Genomic DNA, 12,659 nt, shown 5'->3' with positions numbered 1-12,659 from the left:
CCCAGCTCGCCGAGTAAGAGAGAGAGAGAGAAGCCAGCCACAACACCCCCCACCCCACCTCTCGTATCTACTCCTAGCGGTGGAGATCTGGGGTTGGTGGGTGGGGGCGGGGGAGGACACCGCGCGTCCCTACCGCCAGCCAGTTCCCCCGCGGAGGGATATTACCGTAATGTGCGGGTGCGCAGCAAAATATCGAGAGTTAAGAAGAGGCGGCGCCGCGGAGCGAAGGGCTCAGAACAGGCGAGCGCTGCCGGGAAGAGGCTGAGTTTTTGCTGCTGCTTCTGCTGCTGCTGCTGCTGCTTCGAAGCTGCGCGCTCCCTCGAGGCGCTGGATTGACTTCGCAGCCGCGCGGGCTCCAGCCGAGTGGATTTTCGTTTCGCGTGGGATCTTTTTTTTCCCAACTCCAAAAAACCAACAGCAATTCGTGGCTCATGGACCAAGCAACAGAGATCATTGTTTTCCTTCTACATTTATAATAAATATATATATAGGGTGGTTTTTTTCCCTTTTCTCCTCCTCTGTTTTCGTCTGGGATTCTCTGCTCGTCTCCGGGAACCAATATATTTTTTGGAGAGGGTGGAGGTTTTTTTCCTTCCATCAGAGGGAAAGAAAAAAAAAAAGATCTGCAAGATCCCTCCCGCCACCCCTCGACAGCTGCTTACAAGTCGCGATCTCCGTCTTGGGAGAGAGAGAGCCTACGTCGCTGGCCTTTCTCAACTGCGCTCATCAGCTGTTTTTTTGGGGGGGAAGGGGGTGTTGTTCATCCTCCCCTTCCCTTCTCCGTTTTCTGCCCATTGACTTGACAACCTCGAGGGAAGCGGGGGGCGTCGGATCTCCGCATCGCGGTGGTGGTTCCCCCTTTTCTTCCTGCCCCCACCCCACCCTTACAGCCGTCTCCCCCCCTTTTTTGGAAGATGTTACTCTCCAAGTTCGGATCCCTCGCTCACCTCTGCAACCCAACCAGCATGGACCACTTGCCCGTCAAGATCCTCCAACCAGGTAAACAACCCGTGACATTTGCTTCTCCTCCTTTTTTTCCGCGGGGGGGGGGGGGTGTCTGCTTTATTTTTTTCCCTGCGCGGGGAGAGAGATGTATGTGCTCTGTAAGCCTTCTGCGTGGCTGGGGCTGCGGCAGCTTTTCTTACCAGGATCTCGGCAGTGGGCTAGGTTTTCTGCTATTTTGGGGGGTGTAGGAACACACCCGATCCTGGATAACCCAGTTCTAGCGGTTGGGTTTATGTGATTTTTATTTCACCCCACCCCACGTCGGGGGCATCCTTACCTATCAACATGGCTGGGAGTGGTGGCGTTTGGGGATAATTCCTCCCGAGGATGGGAGAGGCGAAGGACACGTGAAAAAACCCCTTCCCCACGTCAAATGGGCTTGTTTGCAACTGGCTTTCCTTCCTGCTGGAGTTTGTTGTGATTTCCACTTGCGACTTTTTCGTGGGTGACTCTGTTTCGAGGACGGTTTCGGTGTGTGTGTGTGTGTGTGTGTGTGTGTGTGTTTTCTCTCTCCCTGGAGCGTGCTGACTCCGCGTGTGATAGATACATCCGACGTCGCCCCCTTTCTAATTCCCCTCCTTGTTTCCTTCCCGCCTCTTAGTGAAAGTGGAGAAGGAGCCCTTCGAAAAAATCTATCAAGTGGGCTCCGTGCTGGGAAGCGGGGGATTTGGCACCGTCTATGCCGGGAACCGCATCTCGGATGGCTTGCCGGTAAGACGAGACTCCCGACCACGAGGCTTTTGTTGCTGCTCCCACCCCCGCAGCCCCCCCCCCCCGCCGTGCGTGGCTGGAAATCCCGGCCACGGACACACACACACCTGGAGCGAGGCGATGTCCCCATGCCCCCCGACCGCCCCCCTAACCCCCTCTTTTCTCCTCGCCCCCAGGTTGCCGTCAAGCACGTCGTGAGGGAGAGGGTGACAGAATGGGGCACAATTGTAAGTATCCCGAATTGCATAAAAAAAAACATTGTGCTATACAGCCTCCCCTTCGCTGTTCCCCCTCCTCTGCCCCCCTGCATTTATCATGGGGGGCTAGCTATTGTTTGTGGGGGTCCCCTTTCCCTGCCGCTGCCACTATCTCCTCCTCTCCGGCCTCTGTTATTGTTTACGTTTTTGCGGGGAGGGGGAAGATTTGGCGGGGGTTTCTCCTCCTCCTCCCCCCCCTCCCCTTTTGACTGCGGCAGGAGAGAGAGAGAGCAGTCTTTGGGCTTCCCCTTCCTGCCCGCCTCCCTGCTCTGCTGGAGTTTCCATTTGCAGGAAGCCCCGCGATTGGTTTTTCAGATGGCCAAGAAAGGGGGTTTTCCCTCCCCTCCCCGACTCCCCTCTTTGGTATTCCGAAAGGTTCATCATGTCTTCCTTTTCCCTCCTCCTCCTCCTCCTCCTCCTCCTCCTCCTGCTTCCAGGGTGGAGTTATGGTGCCCTTAGAGATCGTTCTGCTCAAGAAAGTGGGGTCCGGCTTCCGTGGGGTCATCAAGCTGCTGGACTGGTACGAGCGGCCCGACGGCTACTTGATCATCATGGAGCGGCCCGAACTGGTGAAGGACCTCTTTGACTTCATCACCGAGAAGGGAGCCCTGGACGAGGAGACGGCCAGGGGGTTCTTCCGACAGGTCCTCGAGGCGGTTCGCCATTGCTACAGCTGCGGCGTCGTGCACCGAGACATCAAGGATGAGAACCTCTTGGTGGACCTGAGGACAGGGGAGCTGAAGCTGATCGATTTCGGCTCCGGAGCCCTCCTCAAGGACACGGTCTACACGGATTTCGATGGTAGGCTCCCCCTCCCACCCAGAACCTCTCAATCTCATTCTCTCCCCATGAAAGTGCCTCCTCTCTCTTAGTCACATTTTTTGCCACCTACAATCACCAAACGAGATATTTCTGCTGTAGCAGCCAGTAACAGATCTGGCAATTAAATCCTTCGCACCAGAGGCGGCTTGTGGGGGGGCGTCAAGTTGCGTAGGAAGAGAAGCGATTCCAGGCTGTGACGCAGCATATATATATATTCCCCTGCCTTAGGAAGGATAAAAAAGAAAAGGCATTTTCCTAGAGGGCGACGTGTTTACAGTTGACTCAGGCATTGCCTCTGCCAGCCTTTCCATCTGTGATGCTCTTGGGTTTATATCCCCCCCCCCTTTCCAAACCCTCCTCCTCCTCCTCACCCTTCCCCATTTCTCTTTCCCAGATGATGCTTTAGAAAACCCTGCATTGCAGATTGAGGAGGCGAGAGGGAGTTATCCCTCCCTTCTTTCAACTTAAAAGGAGACTTGGCTTCTCAAACTTGCTGTTGCTGTTTTTCCCTTATAAGTGGGGAAAGGGTTCTGTGCCCCCCACCCTCCTCCTCCCTGGGGCAAACGGGAGAGAGATATCAATGGGGGCTTCTTCCCTGCCCGCCTCTCTCTCTCTCTCTCTCTCTAGTCAGCTGCAGCATTTAGCATCTGTTTGTTGTGAAACCGGAGCCTCGTGGCCATGTGACCTTCAGCATCACGAATTCTCGGTGTTTTTTTTATTTGGTATCCAAGTAACAGCTCAGTGCAGAGGGAGGGCAGTTGCTAGCAACCTCTTACGCAGAGAGGCAGATTTCTCGGCTCCTTTAAAAAAAAAAATATCCTCATTGATTTATTTTCACAAGGAAAGTGGCCGGTTTGAACGGGCTTTCGGAACCGATCAAAGCTGATTAGCTATATATAGCAAGCGAGAGCCGAGTTTCACCTTTTTTCCCTCTCTGTTTCCCTCCCCTCCCCTTTCTCTTCTCCTCTCCCTTTGTCCTTTGTGTCTATTTTTGGTGTGGCGCTGCAGACGCCACGTGCTGGGGAAAGCGAGCTCTGTGTTAGTAAACAGTCAGCTGGTGAGGATCTGCGCTATCCGCTGCGAGAGAATAGAACCACCTCGGGGGGCCAGATTAAAATGTGACCTAATACTAGGCATGATATAAGCTCTAGAATTTTCCAGCCTACGTGTGTGTGTGTGGTGTGGATTTAAAAAACAAAAAAACGGGGCTCATTTTTTAAAAACATAACACACATGCGCCCAGGTCGTTGCATGATCTCAACGGAAAGTTCAGCCAATGTAAAGGAAACCTTGCTGTCTTTTGTTGCAGGGACACGAGTATACAGCCCTCCGGAATGGATCCGGTACCACCGCTACCATGGAAGATCAGCCACTGTGTGGTCTTTGGGCGTCCTCCTATATGATATGGTCTGCGGCGACATCCCCTTCGAGCAAGACGAAGAAATCTTGAGGGGAAGGCTATACTTCAGGAGGAGAATTTCACCTGGTAAGTGTGGTGTCAGAGGAACCGAACCACCCCCGGCGGTTGAAATCGCAAAATTATCTCCCAATACGTTTTTGATTTTACCAGCCCAACCATTTTAACTAGCCAATTTTATTACCAGCCAAAACAGACGTTGACCATTGATCATGTCGCCAACCCAGATCAAATCGATATTGTTTTGATCTGTTGTCATGGGGCCCCTAAAAGGCCCCCTCTCCCATAGGCCGTTGCCAATTCTTGGCCTTTTTGTAATCTGGCACTGAAAAACAACCGTATGGAACCTACCTAACCCCTTTCTCCTCCTTTGCCTTCCTTTTTGCATTTCAGAATGCCAACAGCTGATCAAATGGTGCCTTTCGCTGAGGCCTTCGGACCGGCCGACCCTCGAGCAGATCTTCGACCACCCCTGGATGCACAAGTCGGACGTCGCCAAGTCAGAGGATTGCGACATCCGGCTACGGACCATTGACACGGATGTTTCCAGCACAAGTTCGAGCAACGAGAGCCTGTGAAATTGCCGAGGACCTTGCGGCGGGAGGGGAGGAGCCACGGGCGGGGCGGGGCGGGGCGGGAGGGGAAGGCACCAGAGTGCTGCTATTGCTGCTGCCATATGTAGGAGAGGCTAGGGGGGAAAATTGCATTCATTCTGTAGTCTGAATCTTTGTCAGAGGGACTTGATTTTTTTATTCCCCCCCTTCCCCTTCCCCCTTTTTGCCGGTTTCTGCTTTGGAACGAGAGATTTCCTTTGGAAACGCTGTTGTTTGGGAGTTTGTGGGGCCAGTGCTTCGTTAAAGGCTGCCCCCTTTTTTTTCCTTAAGGCAAAAGCAGCGACCTTAAAATAACATGGTGAAAACTTTTTTGCTCTCATAGAGCCTGGACTAGATTTTATTTGCTTTTTTGAGTGCCTTTTTGAAAGCTGCTTCAGTGGGACTTTCCTTTTTTTGAGCTGTGTATGTCCAAAGAGGACCCCGCGCATGATAGGATCGTGTCCCCTCGAGCCCCGCTGCAAAAGGAGCTGGGGGAAGCAACTTCTATGATGCCCTGGGAAAACATGTTCAGTGATTGAATGAAGTAGTCCCGTCCTCTGGCGATGGAATACTTGAACACAGACATTTCACTCCTTCCTGGTCCCCCCCCCGCACCCCACACTTTCCCCCCATTCCCCCCTCCAAGGCGACCTCCTCTGCTCCCCACTCTTGTTTCCAATAGGCTGCACGTGTTCTCAGCTGTTTTTATCAGGGACACTCACTCAAAACTTCATTTCATCATCTCTTCCACTGGGCACACAAACACACACAAAAAGGCCCCTTCTCAACTCCCCCCCAACCTGCAAGTCTTAAAAAAAAATTAAAAAATGTATGTATGGGCATGTTAAATGCACAATCAATGCAATATTCAAGGACTTTGTGTGTGTGTTTCTCCCCCCCCCCCATACCTGTATAATGTGTTTCTGTAAATTTTTGTTTCTCCTCCTCCTCCTCCTCCTCCCCATGTATTATACGGTTTTATTTATTGTCTGGAGTTTAGAAGACCTCTCACAGTCTCAATCTGTGACTATATTTATTTTAGCTAATTTATTTGTGTAGAATTATTCCAACACTGTGCTTTTTATCTCTCTTACTCCGGTGACAGGAGTGGTTGGTCCACAACTAGTTTTTTGCATTCCTCTCTTGTCTCTTTCTCCATTTTTTGTTTGTTTTTTTGTTTCAAGAAGAAGAAGAAGAAAAATGAAAAAGTCTGACCATACCTGTTTTTTGGGTTTTTTTGTTGTTGTTTTTTCATTTCGAGTTGGAAGATGGAAAATTGTACAAAGTCTAATTTAAGGGAACTAGAGTGACTTTAAAAGTTAGTCGGTATGCCTTTTTGTCTGGTATTATTTACATACCAGAACTGTAAAGTAATGCTGTTTGGAAGGGTTTTAAATTATTGACATTATACAGTCTTTGTGCATTGGCTCTGGAAGGAAGCGTGGCAGAGTCATAAACCTTAATTTATTTTAATAGCTGTGTGTTCTGTGATCTGGTTGCATTTATGCAGCTTGGATATGGATTTTCTCTCTTCTGTTTAACAGTGTGAAATGTATGGAGATCATATTTTTTTATACAGGTATTTCAATTAAACTTTTTTGTAGATAACCCATGTGGCTTCTTCCTTTTGAACTCAGCTGCCAAATACCGGTGGTTCTCAATACAATACTTGCAAAGAGACCTCAATGGAACTTTTGCTCCTCCATATCCTAGAATAATAGGATAGCATAATTAGAAGGGATCACGGGGGTTCTTGCCCAACTCGGAGCTTGAACCCACAACCCTGAGATTGAGTCTCATGCTCTACCAACTGAGCTATCTACAGTCCCTGCTGAACTACAACTCCCATCAGCCTTAGCAAGCAGGGCCAAGAGCCAGGGATGTTGGGAGCTGCAGTTCAGCAACATCTGGAGGGCCAGAAAAGTTTGCCACATCTCCTATAACAGGCATCCCCAAGCTGCGGCCCTCCAGATGTTTTGGCCTACAACTCCCATGATCCCTAGCTAACAGAACCAGTAGTCGGGGAAGATGGGAATTGTAGTCCAAAACATCTGGAGGGCCAAAGTTTGGGGATGCCTGTCCTATAAGGTGATGGGAACTGGGCTACAGGCCACCTCACAATGGCCACAAGCAAATAACATGGCCTGATGATGTTGTTGTTTAGTCGTGTCCGACTCTTCGTGACCCCATGGACCAGAGCACGCCAGGCACTCCTGTCTTCCACTGCCTCCCGCAGTTTGGTCAGACTCGTGTTGGTAGCTTTGAGAACACTGTCCAACCATCTCGTCCTCTGTCGTCCCCTTCTCCTAGTGCCCTCCATCTTTCCCACCATCAGGGTCTTTTCCAGGGAGTCTTCTCTTCTCATGAGGTGGCCAAAGTATTGGAGCCTCAGCTTCACGATCTGTCCTTCCAGTGAGCACTCAGGGCTGATTTCCTTCAGAATGGATAGGTTTGATCTTCTTGCAGTCCATGGGACTCTCAAGAGTCTCCTCCAGCACCATAATTCAAAAGCATCAATTCTTCGGCGATCAGCCTTTTTTATGGTTCAGCTCTCACTTCCATACATCACTACTGGGAAAACCATAGCTTTAGCTATACAGACCTTTGTCGGCAAGGTGATGTCTCTGCTTTTTAAGATGCTGTCTAGGTTTGTCATTGCTTTTCCCTCAAGAAGCAGGCGTCTTTTAATTTCATGACTGCTGTCACCATCTGCAGTGGCCTGATGTTACTGTTTCACAACGACTGCCACGAGCACTGCAGGCCAGATTACTCTATCCTCACATGATTTCGAGCAACGGCATGAGATCCTTGTGTGTCTCTGCCTTCACAACAAGTGTGATGCCACCTGAAATCACTACACACTCCCTGGGCTGCGCATAAATACTTCTCCAGTGCAACAGGTTGCCATAGTTCTCCCTAGTGGGAAGCCTATGGTCCTAACCAGGGCCACTTAGTTAAATCCCATAAGTTGTTTCCATTCTTGATCCTACAGAGAATCTAGCTTTACACAGAGTCAAGATGGAAAGCTGGTGGTATTTACCCCACCTTGCTCCCACAAAGGAAAAGCAGGGGTCTTTAAAACTTCCCATGCAAACAGCGAGAGAGTGAGTCCGTTAGTACTTCTTGCAAATGCAGATGATTTTGGGGGGATGTGCTCAAAAACGCACAGAGGAAGAGTTCCTGGGACATTGGCCCTTCAAGGCTTGGTAGGTTTTATCCAATGTTAGTCATGCTGAGAGCTGGCATCCGTCTTGTCTAAAGACAATGGAGTATGCCTATGGGGGTGAAGTCAAACCTGGGGTACCAGACCCCGAAGCGTGTCTGGGCAGTGTGTCTGGAGGTTTCAAGTTGCCCAGTAATTTCGGTCGATGTGTTGAAATTAGTGGACATGACACACATAGATTGCCAATTTCATAGGGGCTACTCAAAGTTAGTTGGCTACAAACGTTTACAAATGCTTTCCCTTTTTTAAACAACCACTTTGCAGGACAGGGAGCAGTCTCCTTAAAACCCTTTCTTGTCATGCAAGCTTTCCATATGCAAAGTTTATCTTGGGGGGGGGGGGGAGAGAGAACAGGTAGCATGTGCTTTTCCAGTACATTTGCAGTGCTCCTGAAGAGATGCTCCTATTAATGGTGTGTAAGCACTTAAAGGGACTTAAGCACTTAAGAGACCCAGGTGGCGCTGTGGGTTAAACCACAGAGTCTAGGGCTTGCTGATCAGAAGGTCGGCGGTTCGAATCCCTGCAGCGGGGTGAGCTCCCATTGCTCGGTCCCAGCTCCTGCCCACCTAGCAGTTCAAAAGCACATCAAAGTGTGATTAGATAAATAGGGACCGCTCCAGCGGGAAGGTAAATGGCGTTTCCGTTCGCTGCTCTGGTTCACCAGAAGCAGCTTTGTCATGCTGGCCACATGACCCGGAAGCTGTCTGCGGACAAACGCCGGCTCCCTCGGCCTATAGAGCGAGATGAGCGCCGCAACCCCAGAGTCGGACATGACTGGACCTGATGGTCAGGGGCCCCTTTACCCTTAAGCACTTAAAAGTCTTGGAAACTCTTCCATGCCTTCATATAATAGCCCTTAGTTGGAATTTTTAGTGCTAATCCAGAAGAACTGTTGATACCTTTATGAGGCTTTGAAACACTGGAGTTCTTTCTTTTATTTCTTACAAAACTAAATGGCCCGACAAGTTTTGTATTGCTGATTTACAAGGAAAGGAGGACTTTATTTTGACAGAGCAAATCCTGTCTTGATTGCCTTAGCAGCCCGACCCTGATTCAAATCCTGAAATAATCCCTTCTCCTGTTTGCTCTTGGAAGGGAAAGTTGTCATCTTCCAGCGGACACTCGCCGGAGCAAGACTCGAAACACACCAGATGCCAACCATTTTAAGCTTTCAACAATTGCAGAATATCAGGAACTAACTTAAATGGGCATTTACTCATTTAAGAATGAAGATGTCAAAAACACACGAAAGCTCATGCCAATAACAAACTTGGTCTCTAAGGTGCTACTGGAAGGAATTTTTTTATTTTGTTTCGACTACGGCGGACCAACACGGCTACCTACCTGTAACAAAAACACTCCTGTAATGTAGCTGGTAAGGAAAGGTGTGGTAGATGATGGAGATAAGCAGAAATCCCCTCTAAGCAGTTTCGCTGTGGAGGTTGATCTTCCCTCCTAGTTGTGCTCGGTGGAAAGCCAACATCATTATATATGTGCATCAAGCTTTTCTAGGTCAGTGTTAAATTACATGGCAGCTAGGTTGGCACACACAAGTCAACCGCAAAACACATACTGTAACAGCCGCATCTCTCCCACTTTCAAACCTTGAGCATCCCTTCTCGACCCAGTCTTCTTCAATTGCCAAATCTGTTAAGCGGGAAAGGACGTGGATGTCTTGTGAGTGAGCTGCCCACGGAAAAGGGGGACACGGGTGGCGCTGGGGTCTATACCACTGAGTGTCTTGGGCTTGCCGATCAGAAGGTTGGCAGTTCGAATCCCTGTGACGGAGTGAGCTCCCATTGCTCCGTCCCAGTTCCTGCCAACCTAGCAATTCGAAAGCACACCAGTGCAAGTAGATAAATAGGTACCCACTGCGGTGGGAAGGTAAAACGGCGTTTCCATGCGCTCTGGTTTCCACCATGGTGTCCCGTTTCACCAGATGCGGTTCAAGCATGCTGGCCACATGACCCGGAAAGCTGTCTGTGGACAAACGCCGACTCCCTCGGCCTGAAAGCAAGATGAGTGCCATAACCCCATAATCGCCTTTGACTGGACTTAACCGTCCAGGGGTCCTTTAATTTTTTATTTATTTTTTGCCCACGAAAACTGAGATCCAGGTGATTGAACAGGGAAGACTGCTTCCCTGGCGTTTAAAGCTTGCTGCAGCACACGACAGCATCCTGCACTTCACCGGAGAGCGGGAAGCTCAATAAGGGGGCACAATGCAGGCTGTGTGGCATACACAGTTGTGTCCTCCTTCAAAGGGGAACCACCCTGGATCTCAGGAGGAATGACAAATGGGGTGCCTTCCACACCCCGGCATTTTGTCTTGGTATTGACCTTTAAAAGCCTCAACAGACAGTGAGGTCCAGCTCCGAGGGCCTTCTGGTGGTTTCCTCACTGCCAGAAGTGAAGTTGCAGGGAACCAGGCAGAGAGCCTTCTCAGTGGTGGCGCCCGCCCTGTGGAACACCCTCCCAGAAGATGTCAAGGAAATAAACTACTATCTGACTTTTGGAAGACATCTGAAGGCAGCCCTTTTATTGGAAGTTTTAAACGTTTTATCATGTTTTTAATATTCTGTTGGGTGCTGCCCAGAGTGGCTGGGAAACCCAGCCAGATGGGTGGGGTAGAATTATTATTATTATTATTATTATTATTATTATTATCATTATCATTATCATTATCATTATCATTATCATTAGGACTATTGTGCCACTTCAAGAAGCTATGTACCTGATGGGATATAGCAGGTGAAACCTCTTACCGATCAATCCAATTCCAGTCTCTCTCCCTTTCCCCCCACATTTGTTTGGTTTTTGCTGAGCAACCTGCTCCGGCACTTTCCGCAGCATCTTGACCCTTAGCAATTTAGCAGCAAAGGCTTATATCATTTGAGCATCACCTGCTAAACTGCTTCAAAAGGCACCAGAGCAGGTTCGGGGAAAGGAAGAGCAACCCAAAAGGAAAAGCTCTGCCACCCAACCAATTTTGCTAGGACCTCACAACCCCCTGTGTTGTTCCTATTGAAATGCAGATTTGACCTTGGAATCGCTCCCACCTATGTCGGTCTTACCAAATTTTGCTTGGGATTTTCACACCTGTCTAATTTGTCCGGGGACTGTTGGTTTCGACAGTTGCCGTCCGTCAGTTTAACAGCTTCGATATAGTCAGTTTCAGTCTTTAGGATTATAGAATAACAGAACTGCAGAATTGGAACGGACCCTGAGGATCAACTCCCCGCAATGCAGCTGTCTCATACAGGGATCGAACCTGCAACCTTGGCGTTGCCCGCACCATGCTCTAACCAACTGAGCTATCCACTGGGACAAACTGTTGTCTTTTGCTTCCACTACGGAAAGCTGTCAAGCACAGGGTTTTCTCGTCGTCATTGTCTGCCCCCCCCCCGCGACAAATACATCTCCAAAGCCATGCCTTTTCATTCTTCTTCTTCCTAGTGAGTTTAAATAATAATAATAATGTGTACTTCGACAAAATAATGCAGTAACAAAGCAACTAAACTGCCTCCCACATGGTGGCTTAGCGCCCTCTGTTGGTCCAACCGAAGCACATTGTCTTCGAAAGCCACGGTTGTTTTGCAGACACCTGTAGACAGGTGTCTTTAAGAATGGAAAAAGCAGCGCAGGTCGGCTTCTGAAATGTTCCACCAGGTAGGAAAGGATTCCATTATAAATAAATGATAGACAACAATGCTGCCATTTCCTTTTTTTAACTTCTAGAATCTCCCAGGGCACGGTGGAAGCTGAGTAGAAAACATCTATTTACCTGCCACGCTTCTGTCCTGAGTTCAAAAACAAAGTGCCTGGCTTCCTTTCCACAATCAGTACATCATGTTTGCAAAAAGGAATTTGATGAATGAGTTAGCTTCTCAGAAGTCGTTCCGGCTACCGTAATGTGTGCGGTCACCCACAGACTTTCGTCACCCTGGAACATTTGACCTAGAAACCGTGCGGTGAGCTTGAAATGAAGCACATGTTTCAGTGCGCCTGAATTCAACAGGAGTTCGGAGTTGCCTCCCTGCTTACGTCTTTGGCTTAAATTGAATGAGATATGCTTCACTTGAGCTGCACGGTGCTCAGTATTATTCTGATCAGCTGGGTAACAATACCATCACAACGAGTAATGGAAATATTTCCGGGTTCCTGGAAGCAGCTCGGGATTCCCCCCCCTTTTTTTAAAGAAAACAAAGCAAATGTGTTTTGTTTGAGTTACAATGGTACCTCGGTTTATGAACACAATTGGTTCCGGAAGTCTGTTCATAAACTGAAGTGTTGAAGCGAACTTTCCCATTGAAAGTAATGGAAAGTGAATTAATCCGTTCCAAATGGGTCCGCGGCGTTTGTAAACCGAAAATTCATAAACCGAGGTTCCACTGTATATTTATTATCCTGCCTTATGAGCAGGGAGAGGAGATAGAAAAGAAGGTAATGTTCCTGTATTTTAATAGTGTAGAAGAGGGAATTTTGGATGCAACTGAGAAAGATTCTACCATGAGAAGGAGTACCATACGGTGGTACCTTGGTTCTCAAACTTAATCCGTTCCGGAAGTCTGTTCGAAAACCAAAGCGTTCCAAAACCAAGGCGCGCTTCCCCATAGAATGTAATGCAAAAC

General features: G+C 48.9%; 1 protein-coding gene across 1 annotated transcript; it reads left to right on the top strand.

The window, feature by feature from the left end:
- Positions 1-211: 211 nt before the first annotated feature.
- PIM3 (Pim-3 proto-oncogene, serine/threonine kinase) lies at positions 212-6,413 on the top strand. The gene is made up of 6 exons (XM_035128426.2): positions 212-999; positions 1,607-1,716; positions 1,893-1,943; positions 2,411-2,774; positions 4,105-4,281; positions 4,606-6,413. Exons 1-6 carry the CDS (start codon positions 915-917, stop codon positions 4,788-4,790), a joined length of 972 nt encoding a protein of 323 aa, XP_034984317.2. The 5' UTR covers positions 212-914; the 3' UTR covers positions 4,791-6,413.
- The last annotated feature ends 6,246 nt before the right edge of the window (positions 6,414-12,659 follow it).

This window comes from Zootoca vivipara, chromosome 10, assembly GCF_963506605.1.
Source record: "Zootoca vivipara chromosome 10, rZooViv1.1, whole genome shotgun sequence".
Classification (NCBI taxonomy): Eukaryota; Metazoa; Chordata; class Lepidosauria; order Squamata; family Lacertidae; genus Zootoca; species Zootoca vivipara.
The sequence above is the reverse complement of the archived record's forward strand: the minus strand, read 5'-3'. Positions and strand labels throughout refer to the sequence as shown.

Excerpts from the sequence above, each read along its gene's own strand:
- PIM3 (XM_035128426.2), top strand. The coding sequence starts at position 915 with ATGTTACTCTCCAAGTTCGGATCCCTCGCTCACCTCTGCAACCCAACC. Across the intron at positions 1,717-1,892 it reads GCATCTCGGATGGCTTGCCG|GTTGCCGTCAAGCACGTCGT; the intron begins GTAAGACGAGAC and ends CCTCGCCCCCAG. Across the intron at positions 2,775-4,104 it reads GGTCTACACGGATTTCGATG|GGACACGAGTATACAGCCCT; the intron begins GTAGGCTCCCCC and ends CTTTTGTTGCAG.